The sequence below is a fragment of the Piliocolobus tephrosceles genome, chromosome 2 (assembly GCF_002776525.5).
Source record: "Piliocolobus tephrosceles isolate RC106 chromosome 2, ASM277652v3, whole genome shotgun sequence".
NCBI classification, from domain to species: domain Eukaryota; kingdom Metazoa; phylum Chordata; class Mammalia; order Primates; family Cercopithecidae; genus Piliocolobus; species Piliocolobus tephrosceles.
The window spans coordinates 73897232-73923420 of NC_045435.1; the positions used below are offsets into that span (position 1 = coordinate 73897232).

Here is a 26189-nt window from a genome sequence, read left to right on the forward strand (position 1 = left end):
TCTTTCTTTCTTTCTTTCTTTCTTTCTTTCTTTCTTTCTTTCTTTCTGTCTTTCTTTCTGGAAATCATTTTGTTCATGCTAGTCTTTTATATCTTTGGGATGCAGCAAACAGTATGGAGTAAAGTAGAGGGATGTTACAAGCACATTTTAGGAACTCCAGAACAAATATTCATGAGGCCTTTCCTCAGTTTGGAAGCGTTGACTTGCAGTCTATTTTAAGGCAGTTTTCTAAACTGAGACCCTCCTCTAATGTTATACTGTATAAGGCTCTCACTGATAAATTAATGCAAAATAGGCTTTTCTGCCCCCCTTCCACATCTGAGCCACAAGAGAAGTTGCCCTATTGAGAGGAGGTTAATAACCACTAGCTCTTCCTTTGCGAATACCAAGAAATTTAAATTTTAGTTTGTTATTCTCCAGTTTATAACAGTCTCTTAATATGGCCCTACTGACTTTTAACTCATGAGGGTAGAACTGGGTCCCTTGATGGAAAGTTATTAATGAGTGACTTTATTTTTTTTTTAATGCTCAATACAATCAAGACAGTTGTGCTGGAGAATAGCTATTAAGAGGAAAAGGTTAAAATGAGTAATGTTTACATTTTAAAATAACAGTGGTCTTGAAATAACATTTACTTACTTGCATTTAAATACAGAGACTACTACTAGTAACACACATGGAAGAGAACGATTGGTATCCTTCACTATTCCTTGAAGAGCCCTAGGTTTAATGCCCCATCTTCCATTTACTAGCCAGAAGTAAAGGGTTCTAATCTCTATGAACTTGTTTACTCCCCTGTAAAACTGAAGTTTTCAAAATGTGCCTATCTGGTGTCTGAGAATTGTCGTGAAACCTTGTGATAATGTCACTACGTCATTTTATAATCTGTTAAATTTCTTAAAAGTCAAACACGGCCCGGTACAGTGACTCATGCCTGTAATCCTAGCGCTTTGGGAGGCCCAGGCGGGCAGATCACAAGGCCAGGAGATGGAGACCATCCTGGCTAATACGGTGAAACCCCATCTCTACTAAAAATACAAAAATTAGCCAGGTGTGGTGGTGGGCACCTGTAGTCCCAGCTATTTGGGAGGCTGAGGCAGGAGAATGGAGTGAACCCAGGAGTCGGAGGTTGCGGTGAGCCGAGATCACTCCACTGCACTCCAGCCTGGGTGACAGAGCGAGACTCCATCTAAAAAAAAGAAAAAAATGTTAAACACAGGAGTGCTACTTCTTTGGGGGCATTAAATATTCTTAACACTATCAGAAATAAAGATAGACTCAAAATCATCTTCACACCTGAAAGTCTTAGTCTAGGAATGCTTCCTTGGGAATTTTTTTACCAATTAAAAAAAATAAAATTTAAACCCTTGCATGGGCAATTTAAAGGTCTGCAAATTGTGAATAAAGGAATAATAGTTGTGAATAATAACCTGAGAATTATGCAGATATGTGTGTGTTTTTTAGTAGCTTTTTGCTATCCAAAATTGTGCTGTTAGTAAATATGATTGTGGTTTGTTCAATTCATGCTAAATAGTATATGCCTTTCAGAGTACGTGGAGATCTTTTAAAGTGCCAACTAAGGGCTGGGTGTGGTGGTTCACACTTGTAATGCCAACACTTTGTGGGGCCAAGGCGAGAGGATCCCTTGAGGCCAGGAGTTCAAGACCAGCCTGGGCAACATAACCAGACCTCATCTCTCCAAAATAAAAAAAAGTAGCCAGGCATGGTGGCGCAGCATGTAGTCCAAGCTACTCAGGAGGCTGAGGTGGGAGGATTGCTTGAGCCCAGGAGTTCAAGGTTGCAGTGAGCCGTGATCCTGCCACTGTACTCCAGCCTGGGGTGATAGAGTAAGACCCTATTTGTATTTTTACAAAACAAACAAACAAAAACAGTGCTAACTAAAATACAAGCTACCACACACATTGTATCAGCCGATTTTTAAACAGAGTATGGATGCCATGGGACAGCTTTGCAGAATGGAATAAAATGGAGTGTAAAAAAGAGCTTGGAGACATGTTATGTGCTAAGAGGAGTGAGTCTCTCTATGCTTCCCACAATGTGAATGGAAATAAAATGTGAACTTCCATCTGACTACTTATTGGTGAGTTGATGAAGAAGCAGATTCGTTTCTCTTGGATTTTTTTTCCAAGTGAAGAATGATCTTTTTGGCATACTTCTCATCAAGCTCACCCCAAAACAAGAAATGAACTTAGGTAAATAGATTTAGTTTGCTCAGTGTTTTCCATTTTTGCCACATAATCTTCCAATACACACATACACACACACACAGAGCCTTTCTTTCAAATAATTGTTATCCTCAAATAGTTCTGTTCTTCTACTTTTCAAAATTTATAAGCACCTGGTTATAAGTAAAATGAGAAATGCATTATAATGTTTACTTCAAAATAACTAGCATTCAAAATACTGAAGAAAAATAGCAATCTGACAAGAAAATACTACCGATGTATTGAGTTTGCTAAAAAAGGGAATTAAAAATATTCTTTATCCTTCAGATTTTCTTATTTCAAAATATGGCCCTGTAAAAGAAAATAGAGATATCATCATTTAAGCTTGTTACAATTGAGGTTGTTTAAGATGAACAACAAAAACAACAACAACAAAAATAATTGAAGTTATTTGATGGAAAGGGTAAAATGGCTGAGTCCTATGGCAGCCTTTCCCTGGAAAGACAGTCTTCCATCTCTTCTAAAAGAGAAAAGGGAGGCTACATCTCTGTTTCCGTTAAGCCAGACACAGTCATGGTTAGAATCTCTATGAATTGGTGGGAAAATGTCATCTCATTGCTTCTAACCACAGCTGAAGATAGTCAGCTTCTCAAAGACAGTCCCAAGTTGTGAATAAAATCCGCAGCCCATGGCCCTCTCATTGGCTTCCATCAGGACATGTAGTAGGGTCACCATTCACAGTTGGGCAGGTTGCTCACAATCCTTCTGGCAGCTGTGAATAAGATATTTTGGTCCTAATGAGAAATGGACATTTCCATCAACTCTTCAGTGTTAGCTCATTGGTAATAAGCCATGGTGGCCTTCAGTATGAAAGAAAACCTAGAAAGCAACTCATTCAAAGTCTTGCCGAGTCTCGTACCTCTGCCACCCTTGCCTACTACCTTTTCCCTAACAGATGGTCACTCAGTCTTTACTTAAACACCTCCAAGCATGGGGAATCCTTGGCTACATGGCTGTCCACTTCAGGTTAGGACTGCTCTGAGGTAAGAGCCAGGACTTAACTCTGGATGTGGGGTTCAGAAACTAGACCAAATTGAGAACTAGCTAAAACAAGGATGGGGCAAAAGTGGCTTTCCATAAGACATGCCCACCAGTGTGCCATGTCAGTTTACCATTGCTATGGAGTTACCGCTCATTTCCATGTCAATGACCTGATGACCCAGATGTCACTACCCTTTGCCTAGAAATATCTTACATAAACCTCTCCTTAATCTACTTGTAATTAACAGCATGTGTAAATATGACTCCACAACTGCCCTGAGCTGCTACTCTAAGCACACTGCCTGTGGGAAAGCCCTGCTCTACAGGAGCAGTCACAGCACTGTAATACCACCAGAGTTTTTACACTACCACTCCAATAATATCAGCTCACCCTTCAATTCTTTCCTAGGTGAAGCCAAGAACCCTCATGGGCTAAGCCCTATGTTGGGGCTCACTTGCCCTGCATCAGCTCTGATTGGTAGAATTAAACACTGCTTCTTAATATGTGTATACTGTAAAATCCGAGATTCTCATTTCCCAAAATGCACTTTCTCACTCTGCCTCAGATATGCATATAAAAAGTATTTTTCAATGTCACTTTCCAAATAGTCATAGATGTCAATATCTTTTTTTTTTTTTTTTTTTTTTTTTAGACGGAGTCTCGCTCTGTTGCCCAGGCTGGAGTGCAGTGGCACTATCTTGGCTCACTGAAAGCTCCGCCTCCCAGGTTCAAGCAATTCTCCTGCCTCAGCCTGCCGAGTAGCTGGGACTACAGGTGCCCGCCACCACACCTGGCTAATTTTTTGTATTTTTAATGGAGATGGGGTTTTACCATGTTAGCCAGGATGGTCTCGAACTCCTGACCTCGTGATCCACCAGCCTTGACCTCCCAAAGTGCTGGGATTGCAGGCATGAGCCGCCACACCCGGCCATCAATATCTTTTTTGAAAATAAGTTTTATTGTGTATATTTAAGATATAAAACATAATGCCATAAGATACATATATAGTGAAATTGTTACTATGGTGAAACATATTAGCCTATCAATCATCTTACTGATAATAAACCATCAGACCAAAGACACCTTAGCAATATGCAGGTGGCCTGGTGTCAAATAGACAAGTAATGTACTTGGTGTCAGATCTCGTGATTCTGCCAATAATTTGGTGGGTGATCTTGGGCCACCAAGTTTTCTGAGTTGAGATCCTCCCTCAGTTCACCTCCCTGAGGTTCAGTATCCTACTTTGCCAAACAAGAACTTTGAATAACCAAAGCTTTTCCAACGCTAACATTCCTGAAAATATCACTCTCCATATTCAGACACATATACACATTTGATCATCACTGCCTCCCTAACACCTACAGCAGGGCCTGGAACATAACAGGTACTCAATAAATGTTTGTTGGTTAATTGCCATATTTGTTAAAGAACCCACACAGGCTGAAAATTATAAGGATGTAATGGGAAAACTATAGGGATGTTTCCCCAGATGAGGGTTTCAATCTAGTTGGGTCTGAGCAACATACACACAAGAAAAACGACTTTATGAAATGTCAAAATTACGAAAAAAGAAAAATGACTTTATTTGCCAATGTACAAATACAAATAACATAAGGAAAAGTTATGAGGACACAAGAGTAGAGGGGAATCAATTTCCACTAAGGGGTCATGGAAAACATAGCTGGAGGGCAAGATTTCAAAAGGGGTAGGAATGCTGGGAAAGATGATGTCCAAAGGTAGAAATACGAGGGAGGCAGGGCATGCAAACGCTGAGTTTTTGCCAGCATGGATTATAACAAAGGCAAGCCATAAAGTTGGAGAGATGTTTGGGAGGTTCTAAAGTCCCATGAAGTCTGGAATTTTTTTCTGTAGGTGATACATTCTCAATGGGGGCTTTACAGCCCATAAGTTGGTGAAAATTGACTCGGGCGGGAGGGCAGGGCTTAAAAACATCTTACTCTTTTTATGTATAAAGCATGGATCTACATATAGTACATAAACAGATATTCTATACATCTGTGGTATTAAATTTTCATGGAGAAGGAAGTTGTGAGGCAGGATGATAATGAGTAAAAGATTGTAAAATACTGCTCTAGATTCTAGGAAGATATTAGAGAGTGCCCCTGCCCCAAAGCAGGCATTGGACCTAAGAACAAACACTGACAGAGGCTTCAGTCCTCAAAGCACTAAGAAAAGACAAGACAAGTTGTACTGCATATATGCATGCAACAACTGATTCATAAAAGTAGAAGGCATTTCGTGTCTTAAATCCAACCCAATCCATAAATCTAAAGTCGAAATCTTTGAGAAAGATACAACAATATCCCTTCTGCATGGAGTTAGTGTCTTGATTAGAATCAATTCTGGAAGCAGGAATGCTTCACCTCCACTCATTTCCATCCATAGAAGTGATGAGACGTGCACACATCTGTGACATTCATCCATGTAAGAATGAGTAGATGAGAATGTTTCTAAACCATCTACGGATGGGCACTTTGGCCTAAATGGAAGCTATTCTTTTTCAAGAGTCCCCAAAACGAATGAAAGAGTGTAAATTTTAATGCATATAAGTTGTTAGGATTGCAATTCATACTTCTTGTACTATCCAGAGATATCCAATTATGATTCTCTCAGAGATGCATGACTAACTTGTTTTAAGGTAGCTGCTAAAAGAGCCCTCTTTAAAGTAATAATTCATTATAGTCATCAGCAGTTCCAGGAGCCTCATTGGAACTAAGTGCTACTTGAAAATTCCCCCTTTTCACATGTATATTAGTAAAATATTATGCTTAGAATTACCTCCTTGATTATTTATGTTAATATCCAAATGAAGTATTAGTAACACTAGTAATACACTACATTATTTTTCTAAGAGCAGAAATATCAAGCATGTTTCATCCTTTTGAAAGTAGAGCATTATAAAATGTCACATGAAGGAAATGTTTCTATGAGTCCAGTGCAGTAGTCCAGTTGAAATGTCATATTTTACAAATACAATATGTTTTGATTAATAGAAGTATTCTTTTTATTTTCGTGTGCAAAATGAAGCTCGCTTCTAATTTGTGTACCCGCCACCCGCTAATATGTTTAAATTAAATTGCTTTTGCATGCGTTTGTATGTTATTCACTCCTAGCTACTTTTAATTTGCTCAGAATTGACATTTTAACTTTCCAGGCTGCCATCTCTAAGATCTTCTAATTCCTTGATCATTATTCAGTGTGTGTATCATTTAATGATCACATTTGCTTATATAGGCTTACACATGTCTCAGTGGAAATCGCCAACGGTTTTGTTACATGGCAGTGTTTAAGACTGAGAGCCACCAGGGACTGAATTCAAAGGCAAATTCCCCAGTTAAACAGAGACACATAAAAGGATAAGTTCCATTTTGCCTTCTATTTAATAGTCATATAGTTAATCTTTTCTTGACCATTCCCACAAGAGCACCCTTTAGTTTCAAGTAGAGATGTATAATTGGCTTTCCCAAAATGTGAGGTGTGAAGGACAAATCTATGAGACACCTGTTTTGCTTACGGAAGAGAATGCCAGGTAGATAATTTTGCATTCTAGGTTTTTCAGTCTATGAGCCAGAGCTATATTGCCATTGTGAAAGAACAATTTGTTTCTAGAGGGAGACAGGCGTTCAGGTGATCTTCAAGGTCCAGAATTTCTGACTTAGCAGAAGGCATGTACCCACCCCCACTCCCCCACCCCCCAACTTCCCCATTCCCCAACTCCCACACTCCCCTACTCCCCCACTCCCCTACTCCCCCACTCCCCCACTTCCCCACCCAAGCAAGCCCAGAGGCAGCTCCAGCTCTTGCAGGAGTCCTGTTAGTCAAACACAGCTTGCCCAGGGCAGAGCTGCTTTGGCAAAACTTGCTCTTCTCCTGCAAGATCCAAAAAGAGAACCTCAAGTCCTTTGCCAAAGTGCTGTCAACTTCACTTAAACAGGAAGGCTCCTCTCAGATGCAGAGTTAGGCTGGGCTCTACCGTGCCAGTGACTTTGGCTGGATGGAACACCCTTAAAATGCCACTACTGAGACACACGGTGCCAGCTTGTGGAGCCGTGTATGACACAGTCCTTCCAAAGAAATACAGTTGATTCAAATTGGGGGTTGTGTTTTGTTTTGTTTTATTTTCTCCCTCTACTTATAAAACCATCCATCTCTCTTCCATCACATCAGTTGATCCATCTTTGTCCAAAAACAAAAGGCTGATACGAGGTAATATTTTTAACTTTTTAGTCACTTTTAACTTATTTTAACTTTTTACAGAAAAATACACAACTTGATTAATTTTCACAAATTGAACACACACCCATGTAAGCTATCACATAGATCAAAAAGTAGAACCTCTCCAGAAGTCTCTGTCATGCCTTCTCCCAGTCTCTGTCCCACTTCCAAGGGTAACTGTTATGATATTTTACATCCACTTTTGGTCAAAGAGTCTAATACAAGAGCTGAATTGGGGATTGTTTTCATTTCCTTGGTTTCTGTTTCTGTGTATAAACATTTCTGCATTTTTATTGAACTTAGTTTGGGAGAGAAAGTTTCTATTTTCTTTAAATGTTCTATAAAATTATTCAAATCTGATCCTTCTTCTTGATACAATTTTGTAATTTCACCATCAACTGACACCTCATTGCCCATATACCTGTCTTTAGAAGTAGCAGTTGGAAAAAGTTTGGTTTCTGTACATCACCATTAAGTGTGCCTCCATGTGGGTGAACTTCCTACTCTATTTGATATCTAATGTCTGATTGAGAAATATGCCTCCATCAACAATAATTTGTTTTAAAAATAAGAAAATTGAAGTGCTCCACCATTTCTATCAATCCCAGTGACTTCACAGCAACCCCAGCCCCAGCCACAGCCACACCAAGAATTCCAGGAACTTCAAGTTCTTAGCATGAGAAAAGTTCTAGACTCTTATGGCAATGGATAAAAGGCCCCTCCCAAAGGCATGTGATCATTGTGTATGGGTGCTCCGCAACTGTCCGCACTTTTAAGTCACTGTGTGGTTAATTTTTTTTCCATTAACTTTTGTCATTTCTCTGGATACAGAGCCACACCACAGCTTCCCATCCGTAAGCTGCTTTCTGAAGTGTGTCGCTTGAGTTTTTGCTGTTGTCTTGCTCTGGACTTGGTCAATTTATTTACAATTGTCGTGTGCTTCTGCCACATCTGCATTGTCACTGTGATGGTATTTTTTCTTTCTGTCTGTTTCTTCCACAGGAGTTTAACCAGTAACCTACCCAATGTGAACCTACCCAATGTGAACCTTCCCAAAGTACCAAATCTACCAGTTAACATCCCTCTAGGCATCCCACAAATGCCTACTTTTTCGGCACCGTCATGGATGGCTGCTATATATGATGCGGAGTGTGTATTCAGTTCACATTAGATCTCATTTAAATTTAAGTGATCTTGGCATGGATATGTATTGTTTATTTCTATACATTCTATATAACAGAGATGGAAATGGATAATTAGACATATTTTGCTGATCATATAGAGACAATATTGTTTATTTCTGGCATACATCATGTTTGTAAGATGTTTGCTATATATACAGCACTAACAATTTGTCTTACGCCCACTGAATGCTGGAGGACTATGTTTCACTTCCTGAATTCTTTTGCAAAAGGATTCTACCCTTTTTGGCAGGTGACATGACTTTAGGAGCTAGACATCCAAAAATAGTGGAGGAAACCTCTTTGATGGGCTGGCCAGTCATCTGTGGCCTGATCCAAATCTAAGAAGGAAGCACACCTACCTAGAATCTGGGGTGTTTTTTTTTTAAATAAAAATAAAAAATTCCTAGAGAATGTTTAAACCATAAAGCATATTTCTGGTGTCAGCAAATGGCAGGATATAGTAACAGTATGTTCAGGGCTAAATGAAAATTTCTGAATGGATCAAGCCTTAGTCATGTAAATGTTATGTAAAAAATATATTATGTACTTTCCAAGGTCACAATACAATACGGTGCTTTGAGATCTAGGTAATGAGAAGTTCAATAATTCTCTAAACACAAGATTCAAGCAACAAATAATTAAATTTTTGGTAGCCATATCATCTGATATACTCATTCACATGAAAGTCAGAGTTGCATGGGCCACTTCTTGAAAGCCAGCAGTTTGGGGGAGTAAGGGTTGAGAAGCCATTTCTTCTAGCTTTGAAAATGAATCTTCTCTGCTTTTTTGGTTAGCAAGAAGATCGAGCACCCCTAAATTCTACCTCAGGGAAATTAGAACCACGTGCGTGATTTAATAAGTGAAACAAGGGTTAGCGATTCTATACCCTTCTTTGATCCTTTTCTTAGACCACAGCTAATTATAGGCCAGATAAGCTTTTTCTTGAAAGAATAAATTGGCACATTTTCAAAGGGAAGTGTTATTATCAAAGGAATAAAAAATGGTCTGAAACTGGCAGTGATGTTTTGAAATCTCAGAATCACATTCACCAAGACGGCCGTCAGCATTTTTATTTTTGCAGTAATCCAGGTGGAGGACAGACCATTAAAATGACTGCTCTATCTGGCTCCTCCAAAGCTGCCTAATATTTTTACAACCTACAGTTGCTCACAAGTTCACAATGAAATCTATGGTCAATGTGTCTGATTCTCTTTTAAAGGCAAATTAAAACCTCCAAAAATTTATATCTGAAAAAAAAATCCATAAAAGAACACAAATCATATTCATGCTAAGATGACTATATGAAAAAATTAGATTAGGTAGTATCTGTGAAAAATTTAAAAATATCAGAAAGCTTCTCTTATCTTCCTCTGTGCATGCTCTGTGACACTGTTTTTGAAAAGATATGAATCAAGACATTGTAATAAAGCAGATAATGGTCTCCGTTCAATTAATTAAGGCATGAGTGGGAACACATTTTGGTAACTGCTCAGCAATCAAAATAATCTTGGTGCTATTGCCTTAACATTAACAGTTTATCTTAAAAATAAAAAGAAAATATTCTTTTCCTCATGTCAAAACTTAATAATAAGCTCTTCAAAGAAAAAAAAACCCTACAAGAATTTTTTGAAACTCTACAACCAGATGGGTGTCAAAATGTTGTTGTAATAAATACCAATTATTGCATTCATATGTACTTAATGATTTAAAACATACAACCATGCAGTTCCAAAACGGGGCTTAGACTAGACAAAGTTGGGGTTTCTTTTTCCCAAGCATAGGTTGGGGTAGGGGGAAGGCTGAACTTTCACAGAGCAACAACACATTCCCCCACTTTTGAACAATGCTCACGGCAGTATCTGAAAAGAAGGCGTGGATTCTCAATCACCCACCAGGAAATGCCTGATTCTATATCTTTTCATAATTCCAGTTTCTTCCTTTGCCACCTTTCATTTTAAGGGCGTGTTGATATGTTACCTGCTCCTTCGTGTCAGATACATCTACGTACTGACCTCAGACTGGTCTGTCCTTGAAAACTACCCTGTTGGTCCAGGCCGTAGGCTCCTTCTCAGCATGTTTGGGCGTGTGCCCCCTCCCCGCCCTGCAGTAGCTGTGTATGCATTTATGCACTAGCTATATTTCTCTCTGAAGCATTAATTCAATGCAGCTGGCATCTGTCACAATAGAAACACCCCCTCTCATCTGTTTCTATAGACGATGTCAGAACAAGTGGTAATGCATGGTGTGTTGGACATTTTATAAATTACTGTGTTAGCATTAGTGGTATGCGAGGAAGTGGGTGGGGAGAAGGACACCCCTCAGAGCTCCAAATGGGATTGTTACAAAAGAGACAGCCAGCCAGAGAAGGGCAGGAGGGTGAGAGATGGAGCATTTCTCATACACAGGCTTTTTGTAGATGCCCAAGGTAAAAGTTTCTTAGACGTCATCGTACAGAAAGGCATCAAGACCAATTTCCCCAACTGCACACAGGACTGGGTAAGATGGTGCAACGGTAAAAGAGCTCAGGTTTTGAGCCCTAAAGCATTAACAATATCACTTGTCCACTAACTTCCCCTGCCCCAACTCACCTCATCCTGGTGAGGACCCTGCCTATGCAATGGGCTGGTCTATGAAAATTGGAACAGTAACCAAACTGATCTAGAATTTTGGAATCAAGGTATCCAGGTGTACCCCTTTTGATCTGAGTCACCCTAATTTCTTTCCAGCTCTTCAAGAGAGAAAGCAGGTCCTCGCTCACCACTTTGTTAGCACTGTCCTTTGAAAACGAAAAGTCTTGTGCAATTTCCAAGAGGCCTCCACTCTGGAGGGGAGCTGGGGAAATGCATGAAACCCTGAATTTTAATAACTGCATGTTGCCATGTAGTTATTATCTGTTGAGACTTATTTCTCCCCCTGGTTCGTGGCCTTCATCTGAATCATCACATGTGTTAATGTGGTTATTAAAAGAAGGCTGATTTTTACCATACACCATTCTCCTGGTTGTTACGGGGCAACACCTTCCCCAGACTTCTCGCTGGTCTGGGGTAATTGGCTGAGCAAAGCGCACTAAGTCATGTATGGTAAAACTCAAAATCTGCCGGTGGAGACTCGCCCCCGCCTTCACCGCCAACACACGTTGTTTTGTATGTTGAAGCTGCTGTTTGCCTTCTAGCCCCCAGTTGTCTCTGTGTTTGTTTTTGTAGAACCTGAGGCCATTGGGTGACTCTCATTTTCTAATTTTTATCCTGCCAGTAATGGGTCAGGCACCTCAGAAGATCTGTTTTGGAAACTTGACGCCCTTCAGACTTTCATTCGGGACTTGCACTGGCCTGAAGAAGAGTTTGGAAAGCACCTGGAACAACGGCTGAAGTTGATGGCAAGTGACATGATCGAATCTTGTGTCAAAAGGTAAGCATAGGTGGCTGGACAGGTTCTGCACGCCTTCCCCACCATACACAGACTCAGGGAAGGGTAGATGGCTGCTCTTTGGATTGGCTGTAATTTGAAACTAATTGGAGAAGGTGATTGCTTGTCAAAGTCAGCTGGAGTAGTGGCTGTCAACGTCTAACTTCCATTCACCTGCCCTCCGTCTGTCCCAAACCCAAAAATAATCTGGCTGCCGATTTTTTCATGGTTGTTGGCTTTAAGAGGAAGAGATCCCTGTCCGTTCTTGTTTGTATCCCTGATATCTAGCAGTGTCTGGCACAAAATGCTTACCTAGTAAGTATTTGTTAAATGTATGAATGTGTGCCTGAGTGGACAATTAGAAGGGAAAAAAAGAAGAACATGCAATTCTGGAGCCGGCATAGCCAAGATAGGTAGCAGAAATCTAATGATTTTCTAACCATGTGGATAGGGCCTCAGCATCGTCATTCACTCTATATATAAAAGATGAGCATATATATGGGCCACCTTGTAGTTGTCTTGTTGAAAATCTAGCTGGATTTCAACAGGGAGTCATGAGACGTTGAACATGACATTTTGCCTGCACACAGATTCCCTGTTTTGTCACTGTGGCTTTTAGGACTAGGGTAAGAATGCTGCACTTGAAGTTCGCAGGCAGACTGTTCTGAGAAGGTGAGGGAAAAAAAATGAGGACAGTATTCGTCCATTCAGCAAACATCGTTTGAGCTCCTCCCATATGCCAGGCACAGGACTAAGTTCTTGGCATACAATGAAGAACGAGAGACTGCATCCCTTTCCTCGTGGAGTGTCTCTATATTAAATATAGAAATAAAATTCCACTGATGTGACATCATCATCATCACCCTGTCTACCCCCAGATACACATCCAAGTTCCTTTTCTAGTTCATAACTGTTCCGTTATTTTTCGTCATTCAAAAAAAAAAAAAAAAATAGATCGCAAGCAGCACAGGCTACTCCAAATCTCCAGATGTTGTGTAGCTTCGTTGATGGATCAGTTGTGGGTGATAAGGGCTGGGTTTGCCTGGAAGTTCTTTGAATTTATTATTTCCTATCTTGGAAGAGGAAAGGTGAAGTAATATCATCAGAACTAGAAACCAAAAAAGCAAAAGAACAATGCAATCCCAGGTAGGTGAACAGCATCTCAGCAGGAATTGAGAAAGGAACTATGCACTAATGGAGAATCTGGGCAGGTGTTTGAGGCCACTTCCAGAAGCTTAAAGTTGTAGTGATCCAGATTTTTTAGAATTGTTCTTTTATTCTCACTCTTAGAACTGAAGGCAGGCCTACTTCTCAAACTCAAGGTCAAAATATTTCCTTAGGGTCTTGAATTCCATGATCTCCTAGATAGTCTATATCAATTTTAGGAAAAGCAATGTTTTTCCGATGGCCAAACCATTCCATAAAAAAACTTTTTGAGTGATCTGTCCTAGGGGTGAAATGCATTACAGTAAAGGTTTATCAGTTCCTAAACTGTGCACATAATTATACAGAAAAAGATGTGTGTCCTTCACTGAGAAGCCAGTCTCCTGGGTAGGGAGCACGAAATGGGAAGATGCTCACAGAAAATGGAAAGATATGAGGATGTCACAGGTGTATAGGGACTCTTATCCCTTACCATGCTGTAATCATATCTTCATGGTTCAGACACCTAAAGAGGGTGAGCTGCACAGAGCCAGTGAGTGGATCTTGTTCATTTGGCATTCCTCACCCTCCCCAGGTCTCAGCACCATGCTCGGCACACAGTAGCTGTTAAGCAACCTTTTACTGACAGAAGTTGCTTCGCTGCACATGGATGGCTGGCCTGGACACTTAAATTTCCTTATGTCCCTTTTAAATCAGCTCAAAAGCAGACAAGAGCAAAAATGGGTGGAAATATCCCCAGACCTACAGATTCAGAGGACAGAGCATGGAGGAGTTCTTGGATGTTTTAATACATAGAATGTACATTAAAAGAGCCTAGAACCATTGTTTTCCTCAGAAGAACAGATTCTATAACCCTTGTTCTAGGCCAACATAGTAAGGACATTGTTTCGTAGGTATGAATATGCAATGCCAAAAAGTCAATAAGGCACTCCTCATGTTTCAGTGCTCCAGAAATTTAATTCATCAATTTGACAGACATTTGCAGAGTCTCCAGTCTGGTCTATATCAGGTTACTTGTGCTGAACACAAAACAAGGCATGCTGTCTTTTGCCCTCAAGCAGTCAGTTGAGTTAAATGACTTCTCCTTTTCTGGCTTTTTGGTCCTATAGAGCCCTCTCAGTCATATTAATTTTGCATTCAGCTTCCTCTTTTCACAGCCCTGCACTCCAAGGGCTATGAACAGTTCTCCTGTGAAAACTGAAGACGATTACTTCATTGGAAGGGAGCAATTTAGCATTTCCATTTCTCAAATTGGGCCGGAACTGGCACACAAGCCTCGGAAGATCAGCACAGGGACCTGTCCAACTCAGTCCTCATCAGGCCTCCTTTTCACAAAACCAGCAAATGATGTATTTTCAGCGTAGCTTAAAATGATCATCATGATTAGAAAGCTACTTCAGTGCACTGAGTCTTCAGAAGCCAAGATACATTTTTCTTTAACATGATCATATAATATATAGGGGTGTTTTAAGGGTTTGGGTTTTTTAGGTTTTTTTTTTTTTTTTTCTTAAGAACTGGGCTCCCAACCTTAGAAATTATACTTGGCTTCCCTGCATGCACTCAGGGTGTGTTAGCAAGCTGGCATCCTTTCCTGAGCTAACTAGCTGTGTGGTCCTCCTATGCACTGTTAGAAAACTGCTACAAATTCCTCTTAAAGCAATGCTTTCCTGGTGGCTGTATGATCTCCAGAACTTGACAGCGAACAATGCTAAAAAGATGCATCAGACAAACGGGGCTTTAATAAAGCCACTTACTAACCCGGTGCTTTTCTTTAAAGACATTTGATGATATCACCCACTTCCCTGAAACCTTTTAAAATATAACTAGACCCCTTTTACAATGCTGATGTCAAGGATAAGAGCTCACATCTGTATTACCAGCTGGCCATGTAGGGCTAGGCTTCTTCTATGAGTTGTTAGCACATGGCTGAGATCATAATTTGACCAATGTCAGAATTATGTTATATTCAGATTCCACCATCACACAATTCTTGAATTTGTATATGTATATTAAGCATAATTTTAAATCATAAAATAATGTATTTTATTGCAAAATAATACATTGACATTGAAAACAAAACATGGTGGAAGTTCCCCAATACCATGTCTCCTAATTTCACACCCCTCCTCAAAGGTAGCCGTCTTTAACAGCTTGGTGTATTTCCTTTTTATGTCCTTTAACAAGCAAGAAAATTTTTTTAGTCTTTAAAGCAATGTAATAAACTTGCTGGATTTTAAATTTTTGTCTCTTTCAAAACCAGAAACGGCAAAATAAAAACCCACAGCAATAAACGTCATTTAAGATTTTTTTCCCCACCACGAGGTTTTGAAAATTAAAAACTGCTTTGGTTTTTTGTTTGTTTTGTTTTATTAATGAAGTAATTCAAGGTAGGCAGTTGCCAATATGAGAGAACTTACATATGCTATACTGCTATAATCGAGTTTTTGTGAATTCATTCATTCTCCTGCAATTAAGATTCTCCATAGCATGTAAACTATAGACAGAAATACGCCAAGCTACAGGTGTTCCGTGTACTGCCGAGAAAGGAAGGGTGTGCATGGCTGTCTCCGTGAATAGGCCTTCCTTAGTTGGGAAAGTCATTTAAAAGGGAACACATGTGAAGTCATTGTTGACTGAAACTGATTACAGCCTTCAATTTTCTTTTTCACTGACCTCTCAGAAAATATCTCCTCCACCTGCTGCCATCTGAACGCTGAATTGGTCTTTTCCTACTTTGTTTTAATAGAACCAGGATTGCATTTGAAGTTAAGCTGCAAAAAACCAGTCGATCAACAGATTTTCGAGTCCCACAGTCAATATGCACCATGTTTAATGTTATGGTTGATGCCAAAGCTCAATCAACAAAACTTTGCAGCATGGAAATGGGCCAAGAGGTAAAAAAAAAAAAAAAAAAAAAAAAAATACAGATTTTTTTTTTTTCCCTCTTCATTGATCATGTAGAAGAAAACTTCACAAATTCCTTCCATCTACCCTAGTCTGCTAGTTTCAGAAATACACTCTAACATTTGTGGATTAAGCCATGGATGAGTGTTCAGTATCTGTTTGTCAAGTAGATTTCTAAGGCATGTGCTGATGAGAATGTCAGTCACTTGGAAGTGATTCTTGGCTGGAGTTGGGGTGGCCATAAAGTTCCCTCTAAGCTAAATGAAGTTTGACGACCTTATTTATTAGGCTGGTGTCTCCAACAGATCTGTGTTTGCCAGAATGAAAGTCATTTTCACATTTGAAGTGCATTTTATCACTTTGAACATCTGGACAGCAAGAGAGCCTTTTCTTGCATCAAACAACTTCCAGGATGTATAATGTTAGATCACCCTGCTACCCAATCCCCAGCCAGCAGGTTCTGAATTTCCAAAAAAAAAAAAAAAAAAATTTGCAGACTTTCAATTTTCCTTAGACTGAATTGATCGTGAATCTTTCCTGACCAAAAGTTTAGTCCTTTGCTAAGTTTGCAATTCCAAAGCAGTATTTAAAATGTAAAGGAGAAGGAAACAGCAACTTGGGCTTGATTAAAGACTATCATGATCATTTTTCTCTGATGGCCTTAAGCCAGCTAGATATTCATATACCAATTTAGAATTAATTCAGAAGCATTTCTGGCAACTCTATGTTGTTGCCAATTGGCATAAATTGCTCCTAAATCAGATCTTTCGATACCAGCCTTACATGTTCAGAATTTTTACTAAATTATATTTGCTCCTTATTCGTTATTTATTTTCTCTTTCGGCACCTTCCATTTTTAAATGTGGGTTGGTGGTATTCTCTTCCTGGCAAGATCATCTTCAACCTTGTTTCCCCTACAAGTCAGCTTCCTCAGCCCCCACCCCCACCCTGGTTAACTCTGTTCCCGACTGATTTTCTTGTCAAGGACCTTTCCCTGGGGTTTATGTTCTAGGCACTGGAGTCAAATTCAGGGTACCCTTGGTTCTCTGTCCCAGCATCATGTGCTTGTGTGAATGATCTGGGGCAGTGGTTCTCATAATTCAGTGTACATTAAACTCATCCAGAGAGCATCTGAACACCCAGATCAGTGAGTCTCACCCGAGAGTTTCAGATAGGTCTGGGGTGTGGTCTAAGGATTGGCATTTCTGACAAGTTCCCTGGCGATGCTGATGCTGCTGGCTGCTCCAGAGACCACACTATGAGAACCACTGATCTGGATACTCAGTATGTAAACCTGACGTCAGGGGAAGAACTCACGTAGGAAAGATGGCCCCCTTGGGGAAGACCTGGGTTCGGTGTTCAGAAACCTAGATTCTTCCCCTGGCTGAGCTGAAAGCTGGAGTTTGACAAATTACTCAACCTCTTTGGGCCTCAGTTTCCTCATCTGTAAAATGATAGCACTATTCTAGTTTTATTCAGGCTGTTTTTAGTGGCACAATCTGTTTTTCAAACCAAACCAAGAAGGCCAGCATGTAACACAAAAGTACAGCTGCTCTGGATGGAGAAGGGAGGAGGGGGCCTAGAGTCCAAGCTGCCAGGTTGCCCTCTGCTCTGTACCTCTTCACTGCCCACCACCCACCCGAGCTGCTCTGGAATATTTAAACAATCTTTTAGGCTTCATAGAGCCCACTTTAAAGGCCCTGTTTTTGGTGATCTCAAAAGTTCATTGAGATCCCTTTGAGTTCGTATTTTCCAGGATCCTGTTCCTCCTTAATTTTTCTCCCCTTGGAGCTACTATTTTTTAAATTGAGATATAATTCACATACCCATGAAATTCACCCGTTTAACATGTGCCATTTAGTAGTTTTAGTTTATTCACAAAGTTATGCAATCATCACCACAGTCAATTTTAGGACATTTTTATCACCTGAAAAACTGAGTACCCGTTAATTCTCACTCGCCTCCACTTCTCCACAGCCCTAGGTAATCACCAAAATACTTTCTGTCTCTAAGAATTTACCTGTTCTGAACATTTCTTATAAACAAAATCATACAATATGTGGCCTTTTGTGTCTGGCTTCTTTCATTCAGCATAGTGTTTTCAAGATTCATCCATGCTATAGCCTGTATTGGTCGCTCCTTGTTAAGGCTGAGTCATATACTCCGTTGTACGGATATACCACATTTTGTTTATCCATTTGTCAGTTGATAGACATTTGAGTTGTTTCTATTATGATTAATGCTGCTATGAACATTCATGTACAAGTTTTCATGTGGACCTGTGTTTTCAACTCTCTTGGGTACATACCTAGGAGCAGAGTTGTGAGGTCACATGGTAACTCTGTGTTTAGCTTTTTGAGGAACTTCCAACTGTTTTTCAAAATGGCTGCACCATTTTACATTCCCACCAGCACTATATGAGAAACCTGATTTCTCTGCATTTTGGCCAATATTCATTATCTGTCTTTTTTTTTTTATTGTAGCTATCCTAGCTCTATGTGTATGAAGTATCTCTTGTAGTTTTTTATTTATAGTGATGTTTAGCATCTTTTTATGTATTTATTGACCATTGCATATTTTCTTTAAAGAAATACCTATTCAAAATCTTTTGCCAATTTGAAAAATTGGGTTATTTGTCTTTTTATTGTTGAGTTGTAAGAGTTCTTTATATGTTCTGGATACTAGACCATTATCATACATATGATTTGCAACTATTTTCTCCCATCCTGTGGGTTTTATTTTTCATCTTCTCGATGGGATCCTTTAAAACACAACAGGTTTCTTTTAAATTAAATGAAGTCCAGTTGATCTATTTCCCCCTAAGTCTTCTTGAGATGTACATTTTCACTGAGTTTTCTAAGGATGGTGATAGGCCACAGTGCAGAAGGGTTGATACAACAGGACTGGTCTTGCCTTCTCCTCAGCAGCTTCTGCAGTCCCACTCCAGCTTGATTCAATAATAGCCATGTTTCAAAAGTTCCCACGTACCTGGTCAGATGGCGAAACAATTCTTCCAAACAAACCAAGTCACTTTAATCTAGGCTTTTTTCTTTTTGAGCTGGGGGTTTAGGGAGAGTAGTGGGAGTAGGGGAGTTGCTGTCACAAACTTCGCTGAGAATACAAAAAAAGGTATGGAGCCATTTCTCAGGGGAAAAAATACTTTCACATATTATTACTCCCCAATTTCAGAGGACCTGGGGACCTCCTTGACCAAACCATAGACCCCAGTTGGAGACAGAGGATGAGAAAGAACAAGTTGACTTTTATCACAATGGTGGACTCTTCGTTTTTCTTTACCACGACTCACTTCTGGGCTAAGGTAGAATGACCTTAGTTTGACCTGGGAGTCTGGTTTTATAGAAGAATAAGTTGCTTTTTGGTTTAAACATGGCATCCCATGGACTCCATACCTTAGCTGCCAAACAATGTGTCATCATTTGCTGGATGAAGAATATAGCATGCAACACACAACCTTTGGGAAGTATGTAGTTTGTTAAAATTGGGTATTAAAGTCCCCTAATTCTGGATATAAAATCAGAAAGTTGTCTTGGACTTGCAGTAACATTTTTGACATGAAACAGCAGTGTCTATTTCTTTCTAGACATTGTTCTATTTGATAAAGTAGAAAAGACTACCCGTATTCTCCCCATATGACTCAACATAATATTTTTAATGAAAACAAATAACTGAGGCTTGTAAACATTTCTTGTTTCTCCCAAAATAGTGCACGTGCGCGCACACACACACACACACACACACACAGACATCTAGACTAAATATCTTTATTAAGGGCCCATCTAAATAATGCATCCTAGTCTGTGATTCTTGTTGTAAGGCTGTTGGTTTTTTCCCAAGCCATCCTAGAGAGAGCTATTGTGACATTTTTCCTTAGTATAATTGAATCAGAGACACTTAAATGACCAGCTGTGGGAAATGAGGCTCTTCTTTGAATGCCAAGTGGTTGAGAACAGGTGAGAATAAAGCTAGCTTGACTTAATTGTCTGTAAATATGTACTTCTTCTAAGTGGCCTAGCACAGTGGCTGTAACCTTAATCAGAACTTCAATGGAAAGTCATATGGAAATGTTTCCTCCTTGATTTTTCTCACTTTGTAGAATGGGAATATTCATCTCCAAAGTAAAGCTGAGTTGCTAAAATGAGATTTAACAAGAATATCTGGAAACATCCTGGAACTGGGATAAGAATAGATGAAAGTCCAATGTTTTATGTAGTCTGCATTTCTGAGTATGAGATATGAAGCCCATATTGTAGACCTAGCTACTAATACCAGCCTCCACCTGGGTCCCAACTCCCTCAACCTGCTTTAGATTAGATACTGGCCAGGTGATGAAATCTCCAATTTTAAGATCACATCCTGGATTTCATCATTGGGTAATATCACATCTAAAGGCAGCTGCTGGAACATTTGTTAATCATAGTTTTCCATCTTAAATATTTATTTTTTTCATTAAAATTTGTGAAGTACCAATAGAAGGGAAATTGTGTATTAAATAGTTTCTCACTTGGTCTAGTGTGTTTTCATCTCATTTCCAAGGTCAGATGGTCCTAACAGAAAGACAACATACACACAATCTGTTCTATGACAAGGCAAAATGTGTAGCACAGGAAGTCAAGTGGAATGATTTTCACACAGTAATTGTGAATTTGCAACTCAGCCCATCAGAAGCAAAAGTGAACTGACCAAACTTCCCAGGCCATTGAATATTAGTAGTTCCCTCAGGATATAATTTAGGCGTATAAGGCAAGTTAATCCAAGAAGGCCAGCAGAGGCCAGGCGTGGTGGCTCACGCCTGTAATCCTAACACTTCGGGAGGCCCAGGCGGGCAGATCATGAGGTCAAGAGATCGAGACCATCTTGGTCAACATGGTGAAACCCCGTCTCTACTCAAAATACAAAAAAATTAGCTGGGTGTGGTGGCGCACAACTGTAGTCCTAGCTACTTGGGAGGCTGAGGCAGGAGAATTGCTTGAACCTGGGAGGCGGAGGTTGCAGTGAGTCAAGTGCCACTGCACTCCAGCCTGGCGACAGAGCAAGACTCCATCTCAAAAAAAAAAAAAAAAAAAAAAAAATCGGGGGTGGGGGGCAGCAGAGAGGACTGGAAAATGGTAAAGCTCCCTCTTTGTACCATATCTGGATAGTCAATCAGACTGCAAGAGATTTTATAACAACATTGTCTAGTAGTAATGTTTGATAATTGAAAGATGCCCCAGTGATATATATACCACTTCACGGAGCTTCACATCTGCACAGAACAATATATCTCCCAAGAAAGATCAAGGAGTGAAAGCAGAGTTCTCACTATTGCTCCAGAAAAGCAAGTTAATCCAGTAAGTCTCATGTATCATGGAAAACTGGCAAAAGGAATTCACGTATTCTGCAATAACTTGAATAGGAATAGGGGCTGCTTTGATATTTACCTCTTTGCTACATGATAAACAGAGTAATTATTACCCTGCTCTATCTTCCCCAAAGAAGATTTTATTTAAATTGAGGCATAATTTACATACAATAAAATATAGAGATTTTAGGTGAGTTTAGAGAAATATATATACACATGCAACCACCATGTTAATCTATTAATAATAGTAGTAGTAGTAATACTGCCACATAGCACTTCTCAGTTTCTAAACCACGTTTCCATGCATTGCTTCATTATTTGGTTAAGTGAATCTGATGTCTGTATTCACAAGTTATAATTCTAGCCCCACTGCAAAAATGAGGAAATAGACCAACAGAGATTGACCTGCTAAAGTTTCCCCTGGAAGGAAGAGACAGAATAATCATATCAAAATACTTTGTTTTATAAGCAGAAAAAAAGAAATATTCATTATAACAGAACAGGAATGGAGATGATAATATTTGTATGGAGTGAAAGGGAGAGATAGTGGGACTGCCTGGAGAAAACATTAAGGCCAAGTTTGGCATGGAAGAATTGAAATGGGAAGAGGTTCCCATAAACTATCATATTTCCATAAGACACAATGTCTCAACCATGTCTCCTTATGAAAGGGTTTGAGGTTCCTAGCTCCTGAAGAGAAACCTCATTCCTCTTGGGAGAAAGAATGACATCATTAACTCCTCAGAGTAAGACCCTAAATCTTTGTTGATGTGTGGAGAATACTTACTCTTGTCTCTATTTGCCACTTCAGCCCAGGTTTTCAAGAGAGTGCTTTGTTTCTCAATGATGTTCTTCTTTGCTTGGGGTAGAAGGCCCTCATTTTGTATTTCATATTATTTTGCACACTGCTAGCTTTTCTGATTTAGTTTATTCCCATAATTAATAAATGTGAATCATTTATAGCAATGCAAAGAAAACCTAGACGAGTGAGGCAGTCACATGAGGAGGAAAAGTAAGCATGTGATTCTGGATCTTATCTCAAGACCTAAAAATGAATTTGGAGCCCTGTCAATTTTCCTGAATTCTTTTGCTCTGACATCTTTCTTTGTGTTTCTAGCAAAGAATTCTGCAGATAATTTTTTTGCATTTAGCTTCAGGTTTATGCCACTTAGGAGTAAATTCCTTTTTGAATCTAGCAGTATAGCCAACATGGGTTCTGATTCAATGGGACTACAGCATACAACCCATTCGCTGTGTTGTTTTTCCTCTAATCAATTAAAATGAAACTGGAGGAGATGACTAAGTAATAAGACTGTCTCTCTCTACCCTTATCTTCTACTTGATGAACTTGAATAACTAATAATATTTGAATCACAATGACAGTTGACAAAATATTTTCACATCTAGACTCTCACTTGATCTCCAAAACAGAGACTTATGAGTCTGAAAGCATGACTGCCAGGAAGGGGCTCGGGCACTGGTTTTTAAAATAATAATATTAGCGTAGACCCACTAAAAATCTTTATACAGGGTTGGCTTTGTTCCTATTTCAAAATCAGAGTTTCTTACTGGTTTGTCCCTTCTCATTGGCCCAGGATGATAGTATTATTATCTCTTTTGTTTGTTTTTTACAGATAAGGAAACTGAGCTAAATTTTCATAGGTAACATGACTTGCCAACTTTACACTGACACTTTATCCAGGTCTTCCAATTACAAACAAACCTTGCCTATGATTCTAAATGGATTTACCTAATTCGCATCCCTTTGCTCACGCTCAGTAATTCTGATTGCCAGTTATCAGAATATTAAACCACATTACTATGGCTTATATCCATATGTTTACATAGACTTTTGAATATTTTATTTAATTTTTACTTTCTCATGTATCCTTTTGTCCTAATTTTTATTTGCACTGATCCTTTTTTTTCTGTTCCTAATTAATCATCCTTCTGAAAGTTTGCTAAAACGTGGGTAAGTGCATTTTCCTTTTCAAATAACAATGTTTTGCATTGTTATTTTTTGTTAAGGAAATATGGGATAATTCAAATGGATACTAAAATGATCTAATAAATGTCAAGGAGCTGGCATATAATATTTTGTGTTGAAATCACTTTTCCTTTTTCCCTGGCATTTACAGCGGATTTTTATTTGTGTGGGGTTTGTTTTCACATTACTGTTTAAATGTAATTGACAGGCACAGTTAGAGAAATTTAAAAACTTAGCAGTGGTCTCGGTGTAGGCTCGAATACTGGGTCTGCTTATCCATGAATGGAGAAAATGAGTGGCTTGCCACAAGGATTCAGAAAGAGACACTTTGCCTTTACACTGAGTCAAGACTTGGCGATAAAACGAGGAGTTCTGAGGTATTAACCCAAAGAACCTGAGGGTTTCAGAACAGTTTTTACAAAATTAGTCACAGTGTCTTCATCAAATTCCCTTTGGAAAGGGAATCTACTACCTAAGCCACAACCCCCAGCAGTTTTCCAAAGATAATTTTTAATCTCCTGTGTTAAATTATTACAGTATCTTGCTTTGTAAGATCCAAATCAACACACTGCTGGGTCATTAAGTCATTCATGTGTGCTATTCGTAGAAGTGTTGATGTGTCTACACACATTAGAGGCATCGAAAGCCTTAAGTGAGGAACAATGAACTTGGTAATATTTTTAAGAGCTTCAGATTTCTCTCCATCAAAGAACTGGAGTCAGGATCTTACAGATATTTCTGGGACTAAGGAAATAAACTGGGTCTGCAGGCCAGGCTTTATTTATAAATTATGTTGTCTAAAAATTACTGACGGATGCAATGCCATCACCTCCCAAACATGCTAATATTTGTTTTTCTATGTTCTTAGCATCAATACCATTCAAAAATAGACGAACTAATTGAAGAAACTGTTAAAGAAATGATAACACTCTTGGTTGCAAAGGTAACCTCCAGCTTCAGGTGAAATGTTTCATTGTGAACACTGCTTTGTTATGTCTCCGTTTCCATTAAAATGTAACACGTTAAAAAGTTGAGCTGGATACTTGCGTCTCTCAGGAAACAAGATTGTACGTCACCCAGCCTCAGCTCTAAATGATTTTCCGATGATCTCGAGCCGTGTGAAGATAAATTGATGAAGTGGCATATGTTAACTTAATAAGAATTTGTCCCCAAACGTCGCGCTAGGTTATACAGGAAATGTTTGTTTTGTTTTTCAGCACTGACAAAGTTAGATTTTTAAATACAGAAAGTTAAACGGTAATAAGGAATTCTGCCATCATGAAAACCCCTTTTCCTCTAGTTTCACATGCAGTGAGAGTCATAATAAAACATAAAAGTCAGATAAAGCTATTTCAGTCACCCTCATGAATTATAGAATTTTAACTAAGTAATGCTGAATGGGAAGACATTTATATTTGCCAGTGCTAAACTTCTGTTTCCCCCAAATTACTGATAAAATACAAATAAAAATAGATTGGATTAAATGTAGTGCTAATATGTAACGTAGAAACTGCTTTGCGCAGTTTTGGATTTTAAAAAGTGCATTTAATATTATCGCATGCTATATGCAACTCAATAATATTTTGTCACTTTGCACTTCTGTAACACTCTATATTTGCAATCACATAATAATGAAGAGAAAGCCGGATAAGTCAAATATTTCTATGTAAAGGCAGTCTATTCCTTTCTCCGAAGGCGGGAATCAAATAATAGACTGCAGAAGTGAACGGAGGGCTCGATCCCAGCCTTTATGTGGTTGGGAAATGATGTGCTTTATGGTGAACAATTATAGTTTGAAATAACATTTTTTTCTTTTTTGCTGTTTTTCTAGTTCGTTACTATCTTGGAAGGAGTGCTGGCAAAATTATCCAGATATGATGAAGGGACTTTGTTTTCTTCGTTTCTGTCATTTACCGTAAGTAAAGAGCTTCTTTCTTTCCTGGCTTTTGTTTTAATTTTTGGTTTTGGTTTGGGAGAGGAGTTATGTTGTGTCATTTTGTTTTGGGATGGGTGTGTGTGTTAATTACCGTCAACTATTGTATAATATTAACACTATGTGAAAAGCCAAACATTTCATAACAGCAGGTAATCCAACATCATTTCTATATCATTTTTAAATGTACAATATGTGTGTATTTTTATGAACATACACACACTTTTCTATATGTATGCATCCAAAGAGTTGCCTGCCTAAGCCCACCTTAGCTAGCTCTGGCAAATGACTTAATGTGCGCCACCGTTTCCTCATCTGTAAATGAGAAAAATTAATTTTAGAGTTTGTAAACGAAGACCTGCACACAGGCCTGCAGATATGTTTTATATGGTCCTCACTGTGTCAAGTACGTTCTTCTTAACTGAATTGCCTACATTTAAAAATCAGGAGAATTCACAGAAAATTCTGTATTTCTGGGGGTGCCTGCATAGCATGCTAGGTGCACAGCAAGTCTGCTGGAACTGTGTCTTGGGGGTCTTAGATTGGACATGTGTTTAGTTTGCTATAACTCCCTCCTGGCTGTTTCACTCATTCACATACCTACCTGGGCTTGGGAGCCATTTAAGTTTACAATTTCTGGAACATATGATCTCATTATCTGCAAATTCCAAGAGGCTCTGATTTTGTGCCAGAATTGGGCAAGGGCATAAAAATGAGGTAGCTAAGGCTGGGCGGAAACCAGCCTTATTTTCTATGGATAAATGATCAGTGGAGATGGTTGCTATAAAT

At 39.1% G+C, this 26189-nt stretch overlaps 1 protein-coding gene across 9 annotated transcripts in view; it reads left to right on the forward strand.

Annotated features, from left to right (window-relative positions):
- Nucleotides 1-26189, forward strand: part of CADPS (calcium dependent secretion activator) — a 483558-nt gene that overhangs the window by 388954 nt on the left and 68415 nt on the right. For 6 of the 9 annotated variants that reach the window (XM_023200583.2, XM_023200569.2, XM_023200563.1 and 3 more), the window contains 4 exons: nt 11901-12056; nt 15964-16111; nt 24336-24410; nt 25299-25382. In XM_023200583.2, the coding sequence (XP_023056351.1) occupies nt 11901-12056; nt 15964-16111; nt 24336-24410; nt 25299-25382 (463 nt within the window). Of the gene's footprint in view, nt 1-8466; nt 8614-11900; nt 12057-15963; nt 16112-24335; nt 24411-25298; nt 25383-26189 lie in introns of all 9 variants that reach the window. The other 3 variants (XM_023200558.2, XM_023200553.1, XM_026447116.1) reach the window with 2 other exon arrangements.